The 24,323-nt window shown below is 40.3% G+C and overlaps 1 protein-coding gene across 2 annotated transcripts in view; it reads left to right on the top strand.

The window, feature by feature from the left end:
- The window catches only part of FMN2 (formin 2), a 222,804-nt gene extending 208,788 nt beyond the window's left edge, over positions 1-14,016 (top strand). Inside the window, exons 17-18 of one of the 2 annotated variants that reach the window (XM_081124213.1) lie at positions 8,351-8,432; positions 12,536-14,016. In XM_081124213.1, the coding sequence (XP_080980339.1) occupies positions 8,351-8,432; positions 12,536-12,562 (109 nt within the window). In that variant the 3' untranslated portion in view covers positions 12,563-14,016. The remainder of the gene's footprint in view (positions 1-8,350; positions 8,433-12,535) is intronic. The other variant, XM_081124214.1, reaches the window with a different exon arrangement.
- Positions 14,017-24,323: the final 10,307 nt, after the last annotated feature.

The raw sequence follows: 24,323 nt of genomic DNA, 5'->3' as shown, positions 1-24,323 counted from the left end.
TTGTGGATGGAATTATAAAAGTAAATTGGTAAACTCAGTGTTCAAATCCAGTAAAACCCAGCATCGTTTACTCAAAATGTGAATTGTACGTGTAGACTCATTGCTGAAGGGTTTACTGGAAGAAAGAGGCAAAGGAGGAGAGATTTAGCTCTCAGCCCTAGTTATTCGCTCAAATTTATCTCTACCATGTTTTAGCTTAATTTTAACTTCCCTGTTCTTCATCATTTATTCATTGAGTCAGTTATCTAGTGAATGCTCACTTGTGTGAGGTTTATTATTTTTGGTAATGTAAAAATGGATATACATGATCCCTGATCTCAAGGAACTTACTTATTCAACAAGGGCAAAGAGACAGATACATGTAATAGCCCCGCCGTTTACAACAATGTGGATGGATCTAGAGGGTACTACGCTAAGTGGAACATATCAGGCAGAGAAAGACAAATACTGTGTGAAACAAACAAACAAAACAAAACCAGACTTATAGAAACAGAGACCAAAGGGATGGTTACCAGAAGGGAAGAGGTGAGGGGATGGGTTCAAAAGGGAAGATGAATTTAGTTAATAATATTATGATATGTTTACATGGTGACAGATGGTTACTAGAATTAGTGGGGTGATCACATTGTAAGGTATAAAAATGTCGAATCACTATATTGTACACCTGCAACTAACATGATCAATATAAGATTACATACTAACTATACTTAAATAAAATATAGATTTAAAAACATAAAGTAAAATTTGAACAAAATTATGGACAAGCATAGAGGATGGCACAAATGAGCCTGCCATGAAGGTCAGATATACTTTCTATAGAAAGATAGTTTTGAGCCTAACTTGAAGGACTTGTGGGAAGAAGGAAAGAAGAGAATGGTGGGCCCAGGAGAACAGACTCAGCAAAGACCTCCCATGGGTGCTGGGCAGCCCTGTGTGGTCAGAGCCCAGGGAACACTGTAGAGACTAAGGAGAAGTTAAGTTAGTCGTAAATGGCCTCAAATACCTCACTAAGGAACTCCTTAAACAATTTTTTCTTGGCAAATGAATATGTGGCTCCGATGATTCCCATGTTGAGGACATTTGTGAAATATTTGTCTTGTTTACTTTGAAATGAGAGCATAGCGTATATCCATACCCATCTTTCCTCATTTACAGCCGTTCCAAAACTATGGGGAAAGGATTTTCTTTTTCTGTGATAGTTTATCCATGTATTATAATGTCCTACGTACATTTATAGAATCGTATACAGTCATTAATGAGATCAGACAACAGGAAATTAATTTGATTGGTTGGATGTGTTTTCTTAGAATTCATCTCTTTTCACCCACGTATACTTCACAAAAGTAGTTTCAGGAAACACTGATGTACATCCTCTCTGCTATGGGCTTTATGTTCAATATATATTTGGAGTTTTTAGAATATAAACATAGAACATGTATATGTAACTGTCATGGAATCCTAGATCTTAGACTATGAATATTCCTCAGAATTCAGCTCATGCTGTTACTAGAAGTGGCGGGCTTGCATCGCGCATGCCCATGATGTGAGTGGAATATGAGGTCCGTGCTGCTCCACAGCCCAGTGAGCTGCAGCGGGGCCCTTGGGCTGCCCAGCAAGGCCTCCTCCAGCTCTGACTGTCCATTTCTGACCTGTGTTCTTGGCGCATCAAGCAGCTCAAAGGTTTTGTGCGTTTTTTAAACCTTGGTTTCCTTGAGTCAGGAGCTACTTTAAGCTCCTCCTAATTTATTCCCTGTAAGCGTTTGAGGTGCACATGCAACTGCTCTCTGAAAAAGTCAGGGATTGTCAGTGAAGAAATTCAGAAATTCAACTCAAATTCAGAAATACATGCCTGAGGAAACTTCGGTTCTTTTTACTTGAGATAATAAGTGACGTTTCAGTGGGTTGTTCTCATTATATCTTCAGGGGTTTGTGGTTTTGTGTGTGTATATTTTAGATCATTGAGGTTAATCCAGAGAGAAGACAGGGCCAGGAGTAAGCTCCCTTAAGTCACCTTTAAATCCAAAAAGTGTGTAAAACCTCTGTCTTTACCTGGAGAGAGACCACAACTTCAAAGCTGGCTCTCCTGTTCCCAGCCAGCCTTTGTCTTGAGTCTCTCTCCCCTCCCTCCCTCTCTCCCTCCCTCTCTCTCTGTGTCTTCTCTTTAGGGTTAAAAAATTATAAATTCATAGGCAGACACGATGGTGTTGCGTTTCAGCAAAGTACATTGTGAACTGGTAATACCAACAATTATGTCTACTCTTAGCTTATTGTTAGAAGAACCAGCTCCCCTGTGTAAGGACCTCCGACGTGTGACATCCCAGGGCTGGGCTGCACTTGAATCTCTCATGGGCCTTAGACTCCAGTGAGGTCTCAGGCTGCTCCCAGCAAGCCGGGTTGGAGCCAGCAGGAAATGAATCCGTCTGCCACAGATACTTATTTAGACAAAATTATTAATGTTTTGTGGCAGGAGAGTGGCTCCCTTTCTCATTCGATTGAACGATGAGAGCGTATCTGTTTTCTTGATAAGATTGTGGCCAGCCCGGCTTTGGCTCTAGAAAGTAGATAAAAATTCTTCTGCCTGTAGGCCGCAGGGACATCTGGTTTCTTTTCTCTGTGTCTGTGCCAGAGTGTATCTCTCTCATTCATCTCCCAAGCTGTCTTTAAACTTAATCACACTGAACTTTCTGTATATGTTTGCCTGACAATAAGTGGGTCTGGGGCTGGGGAGGGAAAGTACAGAGGAAAACGCATCTTTATTAGGAGAGAAATAAGAAGCCACGCTCTTTGTTTAGGATAATCCTTAACGTAAATGCGCCCAGTTATATTAAGCACAATATCTGAGGACCTTTTTTTTTGTTTTGAAAAACACCAAGATAAAAGCAGTAATTGGAATTTAAATGAGTTTCAACAAGTTCTGTGATAAAAAAGGTCTTTCATTCTATCACCTACTTCTTCTCTATAACATAAACCTTAATTTAAAAATATTTTGCTTCTCCTGGACTCAGATTTTCTATTCTTAATAACTTAGTTCTGAGCTTAATATCTTAAGACCAAATGAAGTTGTTACAACTGAGAATATTTGTACGTAAGGAATTTAAAAAATCTGCATTGGCGTATTGAAATTTAATTCGTTTTCTTGAGGTTACATATACAACTTTGTTTTTAGAAGATAAGTTTGATGTAAGAGTTTTTTAAAAGTAAATTTAAGCTTTAATACTTAAAGGTGTTTTGTTTTCCTCTGGGCATTTCTGCCCTTTAAAACAATTTCAGCTGAGAGATCGCCTCAGCCGGATTTCTCCCAGAATGCTTCACTTCTTACCCTGCAGGTGGCTCTCTGTAGCGTCACAAAATCTGTCATTACCAATTAATGGTGTCACACTTCTTACCTGGAGAAGCCTGAATTTCAGGTTTTACAGTCGTCCCGCATTCCTTCCCACCTTTACAGACCACCTGCTGAGTGAGCAGGGTGGGGGTGCAGTGTGACTCAGCTGTGCCCTAGCTTAGAATCTCGCACCCCTAGAACTTCATCTAAAGCCAGACTTCTGGCTCCCTCCCCTTCCAAACAGCTGTGAACCCCGAAGTCTGTGGGAAGCAGGGGTGAGGGAGAAGCCCCGTGGCAGCGGAAATTACTTACTGTCCCCAAGTCCAGGACTCTATTCGTTTAGTTAGGACTGAGCTCAGAGGTGTTGCTGTAACTGGGGCTCATTTAAATTAGCTTAGTTTTCTGGTTTCCCCTCTAAAGACGATAGAAATTATTAAAAGAAGGTAGAGACCGGCATGCACTGGCTACAAGTGCTCACAGCCTGCCATCCTAGGAACAAATAGAAAACTTAAAAAGAAGACACAGGGTACAGGAAAGTGCAGCAGAGTTGCAAGTGTTGGGTCAACGTGTGGTCAGGCCGCTGTGTATATATCCCAGGAGGCCTTCGGGTGGCCTGTCTGAGCCCGTTACAGTCGTGACGTGTGCAGTGATGAGCACTGGCCATCAAGTGTAAGGTGAATCATTCCATTCACTTAAGAAAGAAAAGTTTAACTGAACACTGATGTCACTAACATAATGTATACCATCTTATGCTTAAATTTGCTCAAATTGGCCACCTACTCTGTTTGCCAAACTGAGTCCATAATTATTTCCCATAGTTAATGTAGCCCTTAAAAGATAACGCCTTGTATTCTTTGACTACTTTTGGTTCTCCGTTTAAGAGATAGGTACATATTTTTGAAATTTATGCATCATAGTTTTGTTTCTGAAGTTTCATAGACGATAAAAGATATTACAGCAAAATATTAATGTAAATGTCGAATTTATAGCCATTCTATACCAGTTAGTATCCTTCTGTCTAAACAATAATGCTGCACTTCCAGTCTTTTGATCTCCGCTTTCTGTGCCGTTGTTTTTCCAAAATCTTGCAAAGTGCCTAGTGGAGAGTTTCCGTTGTCATGTGATTTGGTTTTGTTCATCTTTTCCTTTTGTTATCTAGATTGCTGACTGGCCGTTGCAATTGCTAGAATAAGTCAATCAAAGACGTCACCCAAAAGTTCTTGCCCCCCTTTTCAATTCTGTAATAGGGTGAAACCTTGATTAACAAATGCCCTGGCAGTCCCCTTTGTGTGACTACAGCAATATTAAAAAGAATGTATCGTCCTGGCTGGCCTTGGCTCAGTGGTTGAACATCACCTAGGATCCAGGAGACTGCAGTTTGATTCCCGATCAGGGCACAGGCCCGCGTTGTGGGCTCGATCTCCAGCAGGGGGCGTGCAGGAGGCAGCTGATCAATGACTCTCATCATTGATGTTTCTCTCTCTCTCCCCCTCCCTTCCTCTCTCTGAAATCAGTAAAGATACATTTTTTTAAAAAAAAGAATGTCTTTTCATGAATCATGCATGAGAGCTACGTCTCTCTCCACACACCACCCAGAGACCTCTCCCAAAGTGGAGTTAAGACTCAAGGACAGGCAAAATTTGGAAGCCAAGGACTGTCTCCTCCAAACCAACCATGTTTTCATAATTCTTCACCATAAACAAAGTATTGTATTTCTTTATAACTGAAGTAGTATCCCTCTAAACAGAACACAGTGGTCATTTCTCTTTATTGTGTGAAATGTCATCTCACCATTCCTTTTCGCTTAACGCCTTTGTCGTCTAGTTGTGAGATAAACGTCTTTTTCCTGCTCAGTTTAAGAAGTGTCGGGCCTTGTGAGTGAGGGGCAAGGCGGGAAGGAAGGAGCCTGGAACATGGACAAGTGGTTCCGGGGCTGATGCTTCCGGTTGCCCCGATGGGGAGCCCAAGGAGGAGATGCCTGGATGGGCAGCTGGCTTGGGCCCCCCTCCCGGCCTCTCTCATTGCTTTCCTTCTTCCCGCCAGCCCTGGCCCTGTATCTCCCCTCCAGGGCCCATTCTTTTTCCTGCCTCAAGTATGGAAAAAATGTCTTGTTGGGGAGTTTTGTTGAAATAAAATTGGTGTTTGGAAGCAGCAGCAGCATTCGTTTGGGGGGGGTGAGACTCACAAGGTGCTGACGTGAGCGATTTTTCAGGGTTTGGGGTGGTGACCCCCATATTTACGGTCTTACTGTAAAGTAGAGAGGGGTGAGGAAGTGTGGCTGTCTTGGGGCTCAGTGTGGCCACCAGTCTGGGCTTCGGGAAGGATACCGGAGTCTCAGGGCCACCTACATCATACCCTTCTGGGTGCTGCTTATAAAGGCATTTCCGAGGGACTAACCAGAATATAGACGATCAGGCCTGGAGACCTGCATTTTAGTCAATTCTCAACGATCCTTCTGCTAAATTGGAAAAGTAACTGCTCAAGATTCTCATACTCAGGTTGCCAGCTCCCCCAAACCCCGCGCATAACTAGAGGTGCTCAGAAGGCAGTGGCCGACTCCGCCGTCAGACGCCTAAGAAGCTGCATCCTAATCAAGGAGGCCGCCCTGGCTGGTGCGGCTCAGTGGTTAAAGCATCCGCCTGTGCACTGAAGGGCCCGGGTTTGATTTCCAGTCAAGGGCAGATGCCTGGGTTGCAGGTTCGATCCCTGCGTGCAGGATACAACCAGCCTCTGTGTCTCTCTCGCATAGATGTTTCTCTCTTCGTAGTGTGGGGACCCTGAGGCAGCCAAAGGAGACGTGTCTATATCTTTAAGCTCTGGCCTTTGCATTTATTATTCTGTGCACAGGACTCTTCTTCCACCCTCAGGACTATTCCCCCTTCCAAGAAAAGTATGCAAAATTAAAATTTACCTTTGAAACCAGGCTTGGCTCTCCATGTGCCATAATCCCCGCCGGCAACGCCAGGAACCCCCTAGAGGGCCCGGCTGGACCCCTACACCCCGAGGTGGCTGTGCTTCGGGCACCCCTGCCCTCTACTTGCTTACGTGTCTCTCTCCTGTTAGATGTTGAATTTAATTGTCCTTATAAAACCGAGCCCATCCCAGCGCCTGACCTGGAGTTGCTCCTCCATAAACGACTGTCAAATAAACGGATGAGCTCAAGGATCTTGTGCGGGTTCGCTGACGCACATTCCTTGTCATTTTCGTCATTTCTGCCATAAGGAATGGCTGCATTTGTTTTTGTGTGAAATCAGCTGTGTGTGTAGGAGACTCGGCTTCCTGTGATCCTTACCAAGATGTGTTTTAAGAAAAAGATAAATAAGACAGTGAGAGAATGAAGATGCTTCGGCGATCTAAACACTTGCAAAGTACGTTTTTATAAATGTCCCCAAATGCTTCATTTAAAGTGCTCCAAGTAAATTCAAGAAAAAATATACTGGATTTGGGCTAAGTGCTAAGAAAAAAAAACTTCCTTAATTCCTTGTCCAAATACTTCAACTTAAATTTACTGGGAGTTGTTTTAGAAGATGGAGACTCCGCAATCCTCGGTTTGTTATAAAGAAAATATTTTTGCCTTCAAATGTTTGGAGGAAGGATTAAAGGCAATTTATGGCCTGGGTAGAAAGTAATAAAAGTGTTAACAATGGAGTGTCTTCTAAATTGTCACCGTTTCCTGGGATTTTTAGCAGCGTCAATCCCGCGGGCACTTTCTGTCCTAAAGGAGTTGCTGTCATTTGTCACACTCCAGGGTAAACTGGGGCATCAGCCTCGTAGCTCCTGTCCTGGATTATTTGTTCCTTTCTGTTGTTTAAAAACAGGGGTTCGCCCACCTGTGTAGGAAATGAATTCTCTCATTAGCTCTTTTGCCACAGGGCTCAAGAAGTATATTTATAACTTATTTCTTTGGGGAAATAGGCTTCAGGATCTGCGTACAAAGTCTTTTATTAGGATGCCATGGCCTTTTTGACCTTCTTCAGAAATCCTCCATTTTTAATTCCCAAGGTAAATCATAACAACAAAATAGAATTAACCTGGTAGGTTAATTTCCTTCCTTTATTTCTTTTTATTAGTAGAATTCCAGTTTGTAGATTTCATACGATGGGTTTGTAGTAATCATGCGTAACTCTCTATGGTATTTTAAACTTTAGAAAGAAGTTTTAAGTAATTTTGTATCTTTGCCACAACTCTGTGTAGTAATAATAGTGATGCTATTATATAGTATTGATCCCTTTCGCTATTTGAGGGAATATAAGGGCCTGTGGTATCAGGATGTTACCCAGTGTCGCCTAGCAAAGCCAGAACCTAAAGCAGAACTTAATCCCCAAATAACATCTTCTTTTAACTCTACCACTGGCAGATTCGTTACTGTTGTCCTTGGAGTGTGTGTTTAAAAGGAAATCTTAGTAGTATTAAAATGTTATTATTGCTTACTCTCTATTTTCTGTTTTCAATTAAATGATTGGTTCCCATGCTTGATGAAGTTCAATTTTTAAAAAACTACCCAAGTAGTCATCGCAAATGACTTTCAAGCATGAGTAAGCGTGATGTGGAAAGTGAGTCTGAAATCATTTTAAATAAGCATTTCAGTGTTTTACATGATGCTGTTAGTTCAATTATTGTAATGGTTCTGATTTATTTTATAGTGCCTATCTTATTTATGCAATAGAGCCAATCAGAAAAGGCTCACCTGAAAAATGAGGAATTTGTCTTTACTTTCTCATGTATAATTTTTGTATACTTTCTTTATATATAACTTTTTAAATATAGGCCGAAATGTATCCATAAGAACATTCATGTTTGTATACTATCCATTCTACACCCTTTACTCCAAGTTAAACCCCTGGAAGAATTTGCCTCTAGCTCTGACATTCTATGTTTTCAAATCAAATGTCAGATAACATTTCTGCATATTATTTTTTTCGATAAATCAAACCCCTAGTGAGTCGATGCTCGCTCACCGACTATAAGGTGGATAGCTGTGATCTGCGAGGATCTTTGTTCAAATTCATGTGTCTTCTCCCCCCCCAGAGTAAAAGAAGCCGAAGAAGTATGTAGGCAGAAAAAGGGGAAATCACTTTATAAAATAAAACCAAGGCATGACTCTGGAATTGTGAGTATCTAACTTTTCTATTCTTTAACCTGTGGTTTTCTTTGGCTTTTAAACATTCTTTTGACAATATATACAAACACATAGCATTTTAATTATTTTCCTCTTTAGTCTGAATAAATAATGAGCTTTTAACTTAAAGAATTCCCTCTTCCTGATGGCTTTAATTAGGCCCCAAAGGCCAAAAAGAATCCCAGTATTCAGCGTTCTAAGCTTAAGAATTAAGATAAATCCACTAAGTGAGGGCTTATATGTGGATTTGGGTGCGCAGGCGGGAGTTGGGGGTAATCTTTCACTGTTTTCATTACACAGGGTCTCAGCACAGGGCTGCACTTGAACCCAGAGTGGCTGTTATAATTGCATTAGTGCCACTGGGCTCTGAAACGTAATGGGAAATGCCAAGTGCAGAGCTGTCCTTTGCTAAGACCAGAGGGCTTACACCTGGTCTGTACCCATAAATGGCTCTACGCAGTTGGCTGCTTAGCAGCTGTCAGTCAGTAAACTGAGTTTAACAAGCCATTCTATGTTTCCTCCATGCCCACGTCTTCCTTAAAAATAAAATGCCAAGTTTTACACCCTGGGAGAAAAGGGCTTAATGAAAATGATGAGTTTTGCCTTGTGATACTGGCAATGTTTTGCTGATTGTTCTGAGGGATTGTCACTTGGTGCCACAGACTAAGTAAATGATGCTCTTTTAAATGAAAAGTTGGGTTCGGCTTTAAAATAAGAAAATTTTGAATTGGATTAGTCTAACATGGTCTAAATGGAAAAGATATTAAAACAACCCAAATTTTTATATGATTAAATATCCCTCTTTAGAAAAAGTTATGAATTATGACTCCAATGAAAAGCTGTTTTCCCTTCAAAAGTCTGGACCAGATGGCTTCACAGGTGAATTTTCAAAGAAGAATTAACACCTCCCCTTCTCAAACTATTCCAAAAATTTCAAGAGGAGGAAAGGCTTCCAAGCTCATTTTTACAAGGCCAGCATTATCCTAATTCCAAAACCAGATAAAGATACTATAATGAAAGAAAATTATAGGCCAATATCCCTGATGAACATAAATGTAAAAATCCTCAACAAATAGTAGCAAACCAGATCCAGCAATACATTAAAAAGGTCATACACCGTGATCGAGTGGGATTTATTCCTGGGATGCAAGTTTGGTATAATATCCAGAAATCAATTAATGTGATACACCACATAAACTAATAAAGAAAAAAATTCATATCATATCAATAGATGCAGAAAAAGCATTTGACAAAATTCAGTATTCATTTATGATAAAAACTCTCAACAAAGTGGAAGTAGAGGGAACATACCTCAATGTTATAAAAGCCATATATTGCAGACCCTCAGCTAACATCATACTCAATGGGGAAAAACTGAAAGCATTTTCCTTAAGATCAAGACCAAGACAGAGTTGTCCACTTTCACCACTTTTATTCAATATAGTACTGGAAGTCCTAGCCACAGCAATCAGACAAGAAAAAGAAATAAAAGACATCCACACTGGAAAGGAGGAAGTAAAACTGTCATTATTTGCAGATGACACGATTCTATGTATAATAAGCCTTAAAGATTCCACCAAAAAAAAAAAACTACTAGAACTGAAAAATGAGTTCAGTAATATCGCAGGATATAATATTAATATTCAGGAGCCGGTTGCATTTTTATACACCAATAATGAGCTATCAGAAAGGGAAATTAAGAAAACAATTACAATTGTCATTATAATTACAACTTACAATTGCATCAAAAAAACCCACCAGACCTAGAAATAAATTTAACCAAGGAGACAAAAGACCTATACTCAGAAAATTATAAGATATTGAAGAAAGAAAATGAGGAAGATACAAATAAATGGAAACATATACTGTGTTCATGGATAAGAAAAATTAACATTGTTACAATGTCCATACTACCCAAAGCAATTTATAAATTCAATGTAATTCTTATCAAAATACCAATGGCATTTTTTCACAGAACTAGAACAAATAATTTTAAAATGTATATGGAACTACAGAAGACCTTGAATAGCTACAGCAATCCTGAGAAAGAACAAACTTGGAGGTATCATGCTATCCAGTATCAAACTATACTACAGGGCTATAATAACCAAAACAACCTGGTACTGGCATAAAAACAGACACATAAATGAATGGAACACAGTAGAGAGCCCAGAATTAAACCCATACCTATATGGTCAATGAATCTGTGATAAAAGAGGCAAGAATATACAATGGGGTAAAGACAGTCTCTTCAATATATAGTGGGAAAATTGGACAGATACATGCAAAAAAATTGAAAATAGACCACCTTCTTACACCATATACAAGAATACAACTCAAAATGGATTAAAGACTTAAATGTAAGGCTTGAAACCATAAAAATCCTAGGAAAAAAATAGGCAATGAAATCTGTGATGTTTCTCTTATCAATATATTTTCTGATATATCTCCTTGGGCAAGGGGAACAAAAGAAAAAATAAACAACTGGGACTACATCAAACTAAAAAGTTTTTGCAGAGCAAAGGAAACCATCAACAAAAGGAAAAAGCAAAGCTACTGATTGGGAGAGGTTATCCACCATTGATACATCTGATAAGTGATTAATATCCAAAATTAATTAAAAACTCATATAACTCAGCACCAACAAAACAAACAATCCAATTAAAAATGGACAGAGGACCTGAATAGACATTTCTCCAAAGAGGACATACAGATGGCCAGTAGACATACGAAAAGATGCTCCACCTCACTAATCATCAGAGAAATGTAAATTAAAACCACAATGAGCTATCACCTGATACCTGTCAGAATGGCTCTCATCAATAAATTCACAAACAAGTATTGGCGAGGATGTGGGGAAGAGGGAACCCTGGCGCACTGTTGATGGGCTTGCAGGTTGGTGCAGCCACTATGGAAAGCAGTATAGAAGTTCCTCAAAAATTAAAAAAGAAAAGTAGAACTGTTTTATCGCCCAGCAATTCCAGTTCTGGGTGTATATCCAAAGAAAGCCAAAACACTAATTTGAATAGGTACATGCACCCCTGTGTTCATTAAAACATTAGTTACAATAACCAAGCTATGGAAGCACCCCAAGTGCCCATCAATAGTCAAGTAAATAAAAAAAATCTGTGATACACATATACAATGGAATATTAGTTGGCCATAAAAAAGAATGAATCTTACCATTTGTGACAACATAAATGATCAAGCAAGACGGAGACAGACTTAGCAAACTGAAGATTGCTAGACAGGAAGAGGGTTGGGGGGCTGGGTGGAAAAGGTGGGGGGATTAAGAAGTACAAATTGGCAGTTACAAAATTGTCATGGGGATGTAAAGCACAGCATAAGGAATATAGTCAATAATATTGATAGAACTATGTACAGCGCCAGGTGGCTACTTGAAATATCAGAGGAATATTATATGATTGTCTAAACACTATGCTGTACACCTGAAACTAATATAAAATAATACTGAATGCCAACTGTAATTGAAAAATAAAATTTAAGAGACAGGATGAGTGCCTTGAACTATTAGCTAAGCACAATAACCAGCTAGCTAGCTACCTAAATAAATAACCCAATGAAAAAAAAATAAAAGCAGTTGCCCTTTCAGTTTCTGTGTATCAAAATTATTCTTAACTAATGACAAGTGTTACGTTATGGTTTACTTTACTGTATTTTTTATTAAAGTACAAATTTAAAGTACATTGAATAATAGTTAGTAGTTCACCTCAGTCGTGCTGTTACAAGGATAGACATGAAATAGCTAATTCCATTTTCACATTCATATATGCGAACAGAAAGCTGCGACTGAACATTTGAGTTGGCACTCTTTCACATCAATTAGAAACTAAATTTTAAAAACTTTTTTCCCCCCCTCAAAAAAATTCAGTGGTTTGTCTGGGTGAAAATTCTAAAAGGTGACATTTATTCTACTTACATCTTTTTTCCTCTACGGGCTGGTTGATCTCTAACCTTTCCCAGAGAATTTGATCCAGATGAAAAGGTCTTGTTTGGGCTACTCTACACTCCGGTCCATTTTTTTAAACTTCTTGTTTCTAACTATAACTCTTATCTGGTGCATTTATTTTCAGAAAGCAAAGATAAGCATGAAAACCTGAACAAAGAAAAGCGGAATGAAAATGAGTCACTCTCTAGCCACTGACACAACGTTCAGCCGACCTGAAGGAGGGAAGGAAGCCACATCATGTCATTGTCAGCATTTTCCTTCTTGACCCCTTGCGTAGCCCCTGTGTTTTCTAGACAGTTTGCTGGTTGTTGAGTTTGAAATGCAAAAGCAGTAACCAGTGGAGAATTTGGCACCTGTTCCTTCTGTAAAAGTCTATGGCGTTGCACCGACAGACCGAAACGGCAAGTGTAGGAGGCAGTGTCTGCATTAATTCTGAACATGCTACGCGTTAACCTAAAATTTACTTTCGGGAGAATATTCCTTGTACAGCAAAACCCCTTTCTACTGACAACCAGCACTCCACATTACCGCGTTTAGATGGATGGCTCAAATGTCATTTCTGGTGAACTGTATCAGTTTCCCATCCACGAAAACATTTTCTGTTGTAAAATTTATGTACCATTTATATATCATAATTAAGGCTTTCCCAACTCTTTGAGTTGCCCTCCATAAATATATATTTGTGAAAGAAGATTATCATATTTTTACTCGTCAGAAAATGAAAAAATATGACAGAAGGCAACCCCTTCCTTATAAATCATTTAATAGAAGCAGGAACCAGAGTTTTATTTATTGAGGGCTTTTATCAGACTGGCCTTAGAGACCCAACATAAAGCTAATCTGTAGCAGGAGGAAATAAAGCTGAAGGTGTGCCTCTCTATAACTGTGCCATTGCCTTTAACAAAGGAAATATGACTCAGCGTTTTGAAGGAATTTAAATAAATGATGCTCATAAAATTACCAAACATGACCAGCTGTTGGATTGGTTGGCATCTGCCGAGAACCTGTTAATGAAACATACCTGCCGGAGCATTGTGACATAATTGGGGCTGTCTCCATGTGCTGTGGCGGGTGCTTAAAAGCTGGAGTATGCAATGATTCATGATCTGATGGAACCTAGGAAAGGATTTTCTTTTATATTGAAGGGAAAAAAACAAATCTCCTACTCTTCTCAGAGCACTCACTGTCAGCTTCTGATGCATCGTAATGGTTTTGTCTAACATTAAGTGCGGTTTGTAAAAATTATTTTAATGATATTTGCTGGGGGTTATGGTTGTAGATAAAGGAGAGAATTTATTGCTATTGCAAGCCAATTATGGAAAGCAACTTAAAAAGAATGTTCTGACTCATAACTAAGTTTGTATTTATGTAAAGTACGGTCTCTTACCTCTTAGTTTGTTGTTTAAGTGCAGAGAAACGGTAGTGGTTTCTTTGGTTGTAGTTTTGTAGTCTTCCTGTCTCCTTTACTCCTTCCAGTGTGTATATTAATATTCTTCAAAGAAAATATAGGGCATTTAACACAGATCGCTATGTGCAATACTGTATTTAGTGTTTCTATTTCAATTTTTTAGGATGTTAATTTATATGAAAATAAAAATGAGTAATAAAAGAGTTCTGTGTCTATTGTGTGCATGTTGCCTAAGGACATTTGCAAAATGAAAGCCATCGCATTTAAAACTTGGAAGAAAATAAGTTAGACGGTCTCTGTGTGAAGATTTTTAAAGTTCTTATTTCAGGTTTAACAGTTGTTAGTAGTTAAGTATTTGATGAATGCTTGTCTTTGGAGATAAAGTAATTATTGTGCTACATCAAAACATACTTTGAAAAAGGCTAAAGTTTTCCTAATGTAATTTGAAGAAAAAAGTATTTTCCACTTACGAACAACATATTAAGGTTTGAGGAGCCTTTTAGAAATTAGATGCAGAAATTTGTTTGATACAGATTAAGTGGCGAAGGGCTGTTGAAAGATAAGACAAAGGAAAAATCATGGTGCAGAGAGATGGATCCATATTCACAGTGTGTGCTGAAAGCTAAGCATGATGCGAATGGAGACGCATGAGAGATTTCTTTTTTTACATATAAATAAGCTTTGCATTTAACTCTATTCTAATTTTTCAATATAATATAAATAATAATACTTTTTTCATCACCTGTACATTGGCTTACCATCTACTTTATGCCAAGGCATAGTGCTAATAACTACACATATAAACAGAAAAAGAATTGTTATCAAAGAGCATAAGGTCAAGTTGGGGATATAAAGCAATAATTACAATTCATTGTAACCTCCAATTCAGAAAGTATAAAAAGCTAAATCTCTCGGGAGAGCGTGTTTGAAATGCAGCCTTAAACGTTTTTCAAATAGTTTTCTTCCAGGTGGGAAGGGAATGATGACACATTTCTAAGTGGAAAAGCTTCAGTCACATTTCTTTATAAATATCAGTGTTTCGAGAAACCTTCTCTGATAAGCCTCCCAAGAAAAGCAATCCCCAGGTCTTTACCCCCTTAATCAAAAGCTTCATTTTCTTCATAGCACTGACCGTCGGTATCTGATATTACATAGTTATATGGTTATTAGTATGTAGTCTGTTACTAACTCAAATTTAAATCCAGAAGGGCGCTTTTGCTCCCAGTATTGAATGTATAACATCAGAAGCAGTATGGAACACTCAATAAAGATTTATTAATTTAGTGAGAGGAAGGGAAGGGGGGGAAAGTTCAGGATTTAAAGGGAATGAAGAACCCACAATGTGTGCCAAACACCCAGTTGGATCTTTCTAGAAGATGGAGGCTATTGATTAGGAATTCATGAAAAAGGTTCAGTTCTGGAAATTCTGATGTAAGAGCCACCTGCATTCAGGTGGTAGCTGAAATCAGGCAGGTTGTTGAAATTGCCTAGGAAAGTGGGGATCCGTTTAAAGAAATAAAACCAAAACACTAACTGAGGTTGGGTTGAAACCAATGCTTGAAAGAGACACAGAAGTAGAGAGGTCACAAAGGAACCTCAGGAAGATTAGCCAGGAAATTAAAAGCTGGGAATCACTGAGAACTAATATTGCGGAAGTCAAAGTAAACAGCACTTCAGGAAGAAACTCCACCGACACCTTCTTATTGCCCTTCAGACATACTATTATTGTAAATAATAAGTATTATAAAATATGAGTAATGACCTGACTTATTCAATATTCTGTGTAAAATTCTGCTTTAGGGAAACAGTGTTGAAAAGGGTTTTAAAACAGGAGTCCTGAAGTTTCACCCCGGGAATGGCTGAGTGAGCTTCTAAGAGACCATCCTTCCCACAAATAGTAACTATAAACTCTGAACAATAAAAAAGCAACTACTTGGAGGTTCTGGAGAGTGTACAAAATAGGCAGATTCTAGGATAAGTGGGAGTCAAGCAAGACAAGCATGGTCAGGCCTGAGGGCAGCCTTCACTAATGGTGCTGCTAAAATCCCAACAGCTAAAATCCCCAAACCAGCCGTCGTCTTGGCCAGAAGACAGCAGGACACTATCCTTAAAGTCCTAGCAGGGGAGAGACCCTGTCCACCAGAATTCTGTCCTGTGAAGATGTACTTCAAGAATATAGTTGGAATAAAGGCACCTGCATATATAAGAAGACAGTAATCATAACCAGCAGACCTGTACTACAAGAATGTTAAAGAAAGTTCTTCATGTTCAAGGCAAATGATGTCAAAGGAAGACAGACCTTCAGGAAGAAATAACGGGCACTGGAAATGGTAAATATCTAGGAAAATATAAAAGGCTAGCTCTCTTGATTTTTTTTAAACACTGAGAGTTTAAAGCACATACATATATGTTTGTGTGTGTGTGTGTACACACACATCACATCATCTTGAAGAATTTATAACATATACAAAAGTAATGCATAAGACAATTATAAAGATGGCACAGGGTGGGGAAATAAATTGCAAAATTTCCACATTTTCATGAAGTGGTACCATATTTAACTCCAAACAAACGGTGAGAAATTAAGGATGTATACTCTAACAATGTATAGTATAACCCTTACCGCATTCTCCAAAAAGTTATGGCAAGAAGTATAACTGCCCTGGCCAGTGTGGCTCAATTGGTAGGAGTATCATCCTGTACACCAATCGGTAAGGGAAGAGAGAAGGGAGTGAGGGAGAGGAAGGAGGGAGAGAGGAATCTCTCTACAAGATAATGGGAACCAGTCAAGCCCCATTTGTGGAGGGAAACCAAACCAAGTTCATTACCAGAGATGTGAGACTGGAGTGGGACTTACCTACCAGTGAGAGTTAAAGTAGCTTCACTGACTGCTATAGGATATGCAAACAAGCAGCATGTGGTGGCAGGAGAAAGCAGAGCAAAGTGGGGCCATGTCTACACCTAGCAATATCTCCAATATCACTGACACTTGGAGCCAGTGACACCAAAAAAGTCTGGTTCTGGACTGGGAATGGGTGGAAGCAACAGAAAATGATGAGAGAGAGAGAGAAGGGGAGAAAGAGCATGTCCACGCTCTCAAGATAAGTATACAAAACACAATTACCAGAAGACATAAGGAAAAATTGTCAAGAAAAAACAAGTCAACTCAATAAATGTAAATGAACTCACCTTTAAAAATGCAAACAATAGGGCAAAATTTAAGTGATTTAATAATAATATGTAACACCTGCAAAGAATTTAAAGTATATAATCATTGAAGCAGAAAATAATTACATAAGCACATAATCCTAGATGGACACAAATTAAGAGACCTATAGTGATTTGGAAGATAGTGTTAAGGAATTCGCTGAGATCATGTCACAGAGAAATATAATACTTTTAAATGTGTGAAAGAAGTTAAAAGAAATACAATGGACTGAGAGACTCCAATGTGAGAGTCATCTCGTAAGAACGAACTAGTGGAGAAGACAGAATTGCCTGAAAAAATAATGGCTGAGAATTTCTAGAACTGAAGAAAGCCATGAATCCTGTGCTTGAAAATGTATAACAAGTTCCAGGAAGAATAAATACCAATACATTTGCACCTAGAAAAGTCAAAGTGAATCTCTAGCCAGGTAAAGACAAAATTCCAAAGCCCCAGAAAGAACCCATGTACCACGGAATGATGATAACACTGAAAGCAGGTTTGTCTTCAGCAACAGCATAGGTTAGCAAATAGTAAGCAGTGGCTTCAAATTGTGGAAGGAGCTACAATGAATCAAGACTGTTATACCCAGCTGAAGTATCATTCACATAGAAAGGGAGATATATATCTTCCGATATTAAAACAACAAGAGTTTATGACCCAAAAACCTCAGTGAAAGATTTGCTAAAGGGCGTATTTCAGGCAGGAAAAAACATGACAAAGCAGAAGTTGGGATATAAGAAGTCATAGAAGGCTCAGAAATCGGTGATAGAAATCAACTCTAGTGTGTAAACGATAACAATTCTAACATGTTTGTGTTTACAAGGCAGACTAAAATTTTAGATAATAAGATGGGAGAAATTCAGAAAATAATTCAAGCATGCTCATTCATTTAATTCAGAAAATGTTTAGAGAGTGGATAGTATGTGCTAGAAACTGTTGTAACCTTTGGAAGTAACGGACAAACAGAAAAATGTCTTGTCCTCCTGACGCACATTCTAGTGGGGAAGACAAACCAAAAAAAATATGTAAAATAATGTCGGGTGCTATGATATTTTAAGTAGGGTGACCAATAATTTAGTCTTCAAATCAGAATACCTTTGAGAATGCAAGGGGTACTGTTACTCCAGGAAAACCTCCGTAACCAATATCCACATGCAAACTCTGGCCTCCCTACGTATATGTGCTATGGGAGCTTTAAGCGCTACGATGAAAAAAGACAGTGTTGTTGAATATGTTTAGGCTTTGTTACAAAAATACAAAATTAAATAGGTTAAAATGTTAAGGGTGGTGTTTAAAAGAATGGAAATAATTGGAAGCAAAGAGGGAATTTAAAAGAGAAACATCAATGCAGCTAAAGGGCAGAAAAGTAAGGAACAAAATCTATTTTAAAAAATTAAAAAATATATATGTATATATATTAAAAATAAATAAATAAATAATTTTTTTAAAAAGTGACTGTGGATGGCAGGCAGGAGGACTTGGGGAAGAAAAGGAATCGTTCGCTCACAAGCTCTGGAAATCCTGTGCAGCCGTTCCTCATATCACACCGGCTTGTCATTAACATTTCCATTTCCCAGACAATTAGTGAACTTAAGACTTTCGAAGGCTGTATTTTGGGGGTTTTGTTTCCCATGAAATACATCTTCAATTATATAATCAGAAGCAATAGGAAGAGGTTTAATGTTTTAAAATGGTGTGATAAAAGGAGTATTTAGCCTTTCTCCTCTCAGAAATCATCCCAAAGCAACAAGGAACAAAAATGCAAACTTCATCTTTGATTAAAATTAGAGGCGTCGAGCGCTCCAACCACAAAGGGTCTGAAAGATCCTCCAAATGTGTGGGTCTGGGAGGAGGCAGAGAGAGGATGCTCGTGGAGGCAGAGCTCGGAAAAAGCCAGTGGGCTCTCCTTTTCCAAGGTGGGGTCATGCCCTTGGGTCCTATCCTAAAATCCTATTTTTGCAAGAATGGACCTTTGGCACACCCATGGCTGTTAGAAGCTTCCCTGTATGCGGTTTACTTTTTTAAAACCAGGGAGGAGGCCTGAGGGAGAAATGAGACAGACAAGTCAGATTTGCAGGAAGACATCTATCAATAAAACGAGGGGAGGAAAGAGACTGAATTGGAATAAATGCTAGAACATTCACGCCCCCACCCTGTCCTTCATAAGGGAGCATTTGCTCGATTGCAACACAGCCCCAGCCTCTGCCTAACCCAGACCACCTGCAAATAACTGGCGAGCGTCACACTGCCACCAGACCTGCAAAGATTATTCAGGAAAGAATGCCATCAGCTCATTTATGAGAAGCACTGCAAAAATACCAAGCAAAATGTGAGCAAACACCAGAAGGCCCATGAAAAAGTGGGCTTATTACTAGAATGCCAGAATGAACGTATGTGCATGATCCTGCCTGGTATAATGTGTTTATTTTAAAATAGTCATATGTGGATAAAAATTCTGTGATTTCCTGCAACTACTAAAAAAAATCATTTAAGTGATTCAACATCAACTTTGTTGAAAAAGTCTGAATAATATGACTGCGTCCTTAACAAGGCAGAGGTAGCCTGGAGCAGCATAGCAGCATCAGAAGGGTCCCCGTCAGAAATCAGAAACAAGACCAGGATGTCTGCTTTCACCATTGCTGATTATCACTGTCCTGCCAATGAAAGAAAAGCTGGTATAAAATTGAAATGGAGGAGGTAGAATAATTTGTTTGCTGTTTATTAGATTATGTACCCAGAAAGCAGAAAATAATTCACTAAAAACGCTTAATGACAGTAATAGAATGTGGTAAATTGATGACGCAAAACGTTAATAATCAGAAATTAAGAACTTTCACGTATACAAACAATGTCCAGTTAGAAGATATAATTGGGGAAATTTCCACTTGGATAAATTTAATTTAAAGAAATGTATAAGATCTATATGAAAATAATTGAGAGATACAAAAAATAGAAAGGTCTGTCGCCAGCAATGACCGTAATTCCCAAATGAATCTATAAATGTGATGCAATTCAGATGGTACCACCGGAATATGGGTTTTTGGGGGGAGGTTGGGAGATCTATAGAAGCTGACTTTAAAGTTCGTGCATAGAGATAAATAATCAAGAACAGCCATGAAGGTCTTGGAGGGGAAAGCAGTGGAAAGAGGAACCTTTGCAGCTGTATATTAAACATATTAGAAAGGGACAATAAGTGTTTGTGATAGCCAAATATTGGAAACTTCTAAATAAAGAGGTAACGTCCGGGCTTTTAAAAAGAAAGAATGTGGGGCACTTTATATACTGATATAGAAGAGGTACAACATTTTAAGAGGGAAAGAAATCCATGAAAGGCTTACATCTTGGTCATTTTGTGTGTGTTAAAAAAAGCAAAGCAGCGTGTATAGTGCACTCTCTCTATGTAAAAGCGGGGACAGGGTGGTGACTGACCCCAGACACTGGCACCGAATATCTCTGGAGCCATTCGCAGGACACTGCTCGTACTGGTTGCTTCTGGAGCAGGGAAGCTGGTGGCTGTGGACTAAGTGAGGGAAAGATTTCCTCCGCTGTTGTCGCCTTTGGTTCTTCTGGATTTTGTACAATTGTGGAAAATAAGTCAATAGAGAAATACGATAGAATTAACCTATGAAATGTGTCTCATTTCAAATATCAGATGACAGCTGCCTGATCGATTAGGCTGAATCAGGGAGACGATGCGCTCCGGGTGGTTTATGATGCTTGCACGTTGCTGTAGCGACCCTCAGGTAGCTCCCCAAGTGCCACCAGGAGAGGCCCCACACTAGGCCACTGGAGCTTTGCAAGGGTGGGAGGCTTGCCCGTTGCAGGAATGAAAAAAGGAGCCAGGGTGGTCTGTGGGCCACTGGACGCATTTTCTCCTATGGTGGTCTGACTGTTACAGTAACGTCGGGCCTTTTATTTTACGCTGGCCTATTTCGGTAATCCTGACGCAAACCCCCTCTCACGTCAATCTGGGAGTTATTTCATCCAGCCCTCATTGACTTTATGTAAATATTTCTAATTGATGGCTATAATTCTATCATATACTGTGAAGTTTGTCAGAGATTAACAATTTCTATTCCACGCAGCTGATCCCAGGACCAACCCACCCCTTGCAGGCTAATCCACAGTGAGATTCTTCTGTTGGTTTTAGGCTTTTGGCAACACTTTTAAACCTTGTTCTAGTAAGTGACAGCAGGAAGGGATTCAATTAATCTTAAATTGGTCCCATAATATTTATTTCACATCCATAAATTTCACTTTGTGAATGTTGCCTATAACTTCTCAGCATATCCTTAAGGTAGGGAGCTCATTTGTTTTTCAAGTGAAGAGTGAGAATTAAAAATTTTAATAACAGGCTTTCAAAATTCCAGAACACATCCAGGAAATAGGCCCCATCCACAGAGCGCCTCCTAGCGCGTGGGAAAGCAGACACGTGGTGCCTATGGTAACACCAGTTGTATACTGTTTGGCTCCTGAACTAAAACAAAAATTTAAAAATATACATCTACCGCCACAAAAACAAAAACAGTAAGCAAAAAAACACTACAGATGTAAATATTTGGATGGCTCTCAAACCTTTTCGCGGAACTTCCAAGCATAAAAGGTCGAGCTTCCAGCCTTGATTAGACACCCAATTTATAACCCGGTATCCAGCACCCCCTCCGCACACATTAGCCATTGCACCCTTTCTCGAAGCTGCAGCCTTGTTCGATGCAGAATGTCCCTCAGCAGAGCTCTAAGGGCGAGGTGGCAGTTAGGAAGACTTCACATCGCCTGGTTTATTAAGCATGGCCTCCTTCCCTGCAGGAACGGGAGTCAGGGCTGGGGCGCAGGCCCTTAGCACCTCGTCAGGAAGAAACGGCACTGCTCAGGGAGCAGAGGGACGCAGAGAAGGCGGGATGGGTTAGAAGCACCGTGTAGGACAGGACAAGGGCAGTCAAATGAAGGCCATGAGGCCCGATTTCTGCATCAGGCAGCCATTGCCTGAGAAATGTCCCTTGTTTCCCCTCCCTCCCCTTCTTCTTAATGAGTAGTGCCTAAGGTTAATTTGTCTTCTGATCCCTCATTCCCACCATCTTCTAAAATTCTCATCTATGTTCATGGATTAAGTCATGATCTTTTTGCCTCTCAATCAGTTTCTCCAGGTCAAGTTCTCGCCCAAATCCCAGCCCTTTGTCTCCAAATGAGACAGTTGCATTTAGATGACTTCACGGTCACTGCAGACACATCCGGAAAGACCCACGTCGTCACTTTCTAATACCAGATCCTCACTGTCTTGGGCTCCCCATCTCTGTCCCTAGGTCCTGTTGAGTCACCAAATCTGCATATTTGTCTCTTCCTTTCTGATCCAATTCTACGACCTTGTCTGGCCCCCGATCTTCAGTCTAAATTCTTGCAAGAGCCACTGAGCTGGCCTGTCTGGGTATGGATCCTGTTCCCTCCAATCGTCTTGCATTTTGTGAGTAGAACGACCCCACATCAAATTTGTCAGCAAGTTTTTCTTTCCTACAAAATCAAATGGAACTTTCTTTGCCTTTCAAGGTGACCAGGTTCTTCACTCTCTCTCTCCTCCAGCCTCCCAGCCCCACTTCTCCCACCCCAAACACCATAACAGGTGACTGTTCTGATGTCCCACCCAGGTGCCCTCTTCAGAGCTGAAGTGCCCATCAGATCTCACCCCACCCACTGACCCCGCTGAGACTGGCCGCCGATGGTTCACAGCTGGGTCCCTCACTGGAGAGTTGCCCTCAGTAGAGGCAAATGCCTGCTCCCTCCTGAGGATTTCCTGAAGCCAGTGGCCAGATGACGTGGGATATAAAAGCCTATCTTCCTTCCTTCAGTTTGGGGCAATTCTAATAAGCCACCCCAGCTTCAGGACTCCCCAGAGAGTCAGATGATGCCTCGGTGGCAACCAGTTTGCTTTTCCACCGCGCAACCCTCTTTTCCTCACTTGCTTACAGGTCTGTGTTCTCAGATCACTCCCAAGTCTTTGTCTCAGAGTTTGGGAAACCAATCTAAGACAGGCAGCTCCAGGAGGGGTCCAAGGAAGTGTACCCTAAAAACGGATTTGTAGATAGATCTCTCACTGGTCCGTTGCCATGACTGCCTCTGGCTCGCTGTACCAGTGCACTGTTAATGGTTTTCCCAGGGATTCACTGAGAGAGGATGCTGGTGGGGGGACTCCTGGCTGGTGCTTAAGAGTTAGGAGGGGAGAGCATGGCTATTAGGAGTTTGGAATTGGGTACCAACCTCCAAGAGGCATGGATGAGCAGTTCCATCAGAATGTGGAAGCCACAGGATCTCTGGCAGCATTTAATGAAGCCCTAGCCTCCTGCAGTCAGGCAGGCTGTTTCAGAGAAGCTCCGGGGAGTCGTCTGTGCCAGGGTTGGGGTCCTAATCAGGAAGGGGTAGAACCCTTTGAAATTGGGATGAATACCTGAGTCAATGCAGTTGAGGATCTGAGACTCCCCAACTCCCAGAAACCTGATAGACGTGTTATTAGGCCCCCACCCCTATTCTAAGAGGTGGAGAAAAGGCGGGAAACCTGGTAGGCCTCTCAGGATTCAAGGGATGGCTCTGTCATTGTCCCTCATGTTTCCCACGCTGAGTACTAGAGAAGCCAGCCACCAAGAAATGCCAATGGATACAAACAACCAGAACGAAAAGTGCATGGTTCCCATGGTTCCCTCTTGAGCAGTGGCTGTGGGACTGCGTGAAGGAGTGGCAAGCGTGGGGGTTGAAAAGGGTTCAGAAGGTGACCCGATGACCAAGTTTTAATTATATTACTTATGATGCAGTCTTCTTGGTTCTCTCCCATGCAGACATTAATAATCAGGGGTGATAGGTCAGTCATCAAACAAGCTCCCCGGGAAGGCACGCTTTCTAAGCTGTTCACTCAATAGCAACAAATTCCTTTTCATTGACTTTATAGCTTAAAAATCAATCATTGGCCCAACCAGAGTGGCTCAGTTGGTTGAATGGAGTCCTGTGCACCAAAGGGTTGTGGGTTCGATTACCAGCCAGGTGGGTCCCGGTCATCAGGGGCCACATTGCAAAAGGCAACTGATGGACATTTCTCTCTCCCCCCCTCCTCCCCACCTCTCTAAGCATGTCCTTGGGTAAGGATTTAAAAAAAAACACCAATCTTCCAACTTCAGAAGCAAGTGAATTGGAGTATCTTAGTCTCATTTAAGTGGAGTGCCGGGTCCCATTTGATAAACTAAGTTGAATTAGTTATTTTGAAGTTAAATTAAATTCCCTTTTAAATCCAGTAAATCAACCACATGCAGTTTTATT

This window comes from Miniopterus schreibersii, assembly GCF_964146895.1.
Source record: "Miniopterus schreibersii genome assembly, chromosome: 21".
Lineage (NCBI taxonomy): Eukaryota > Metazoa > Chordata > Mammalia > Chiroptera > Miniopteridae > Miniopterus > Miniopterus schreibersii.
This window is presented reverse-complemented; position numbering and strand designations above follow the sequence as displayed.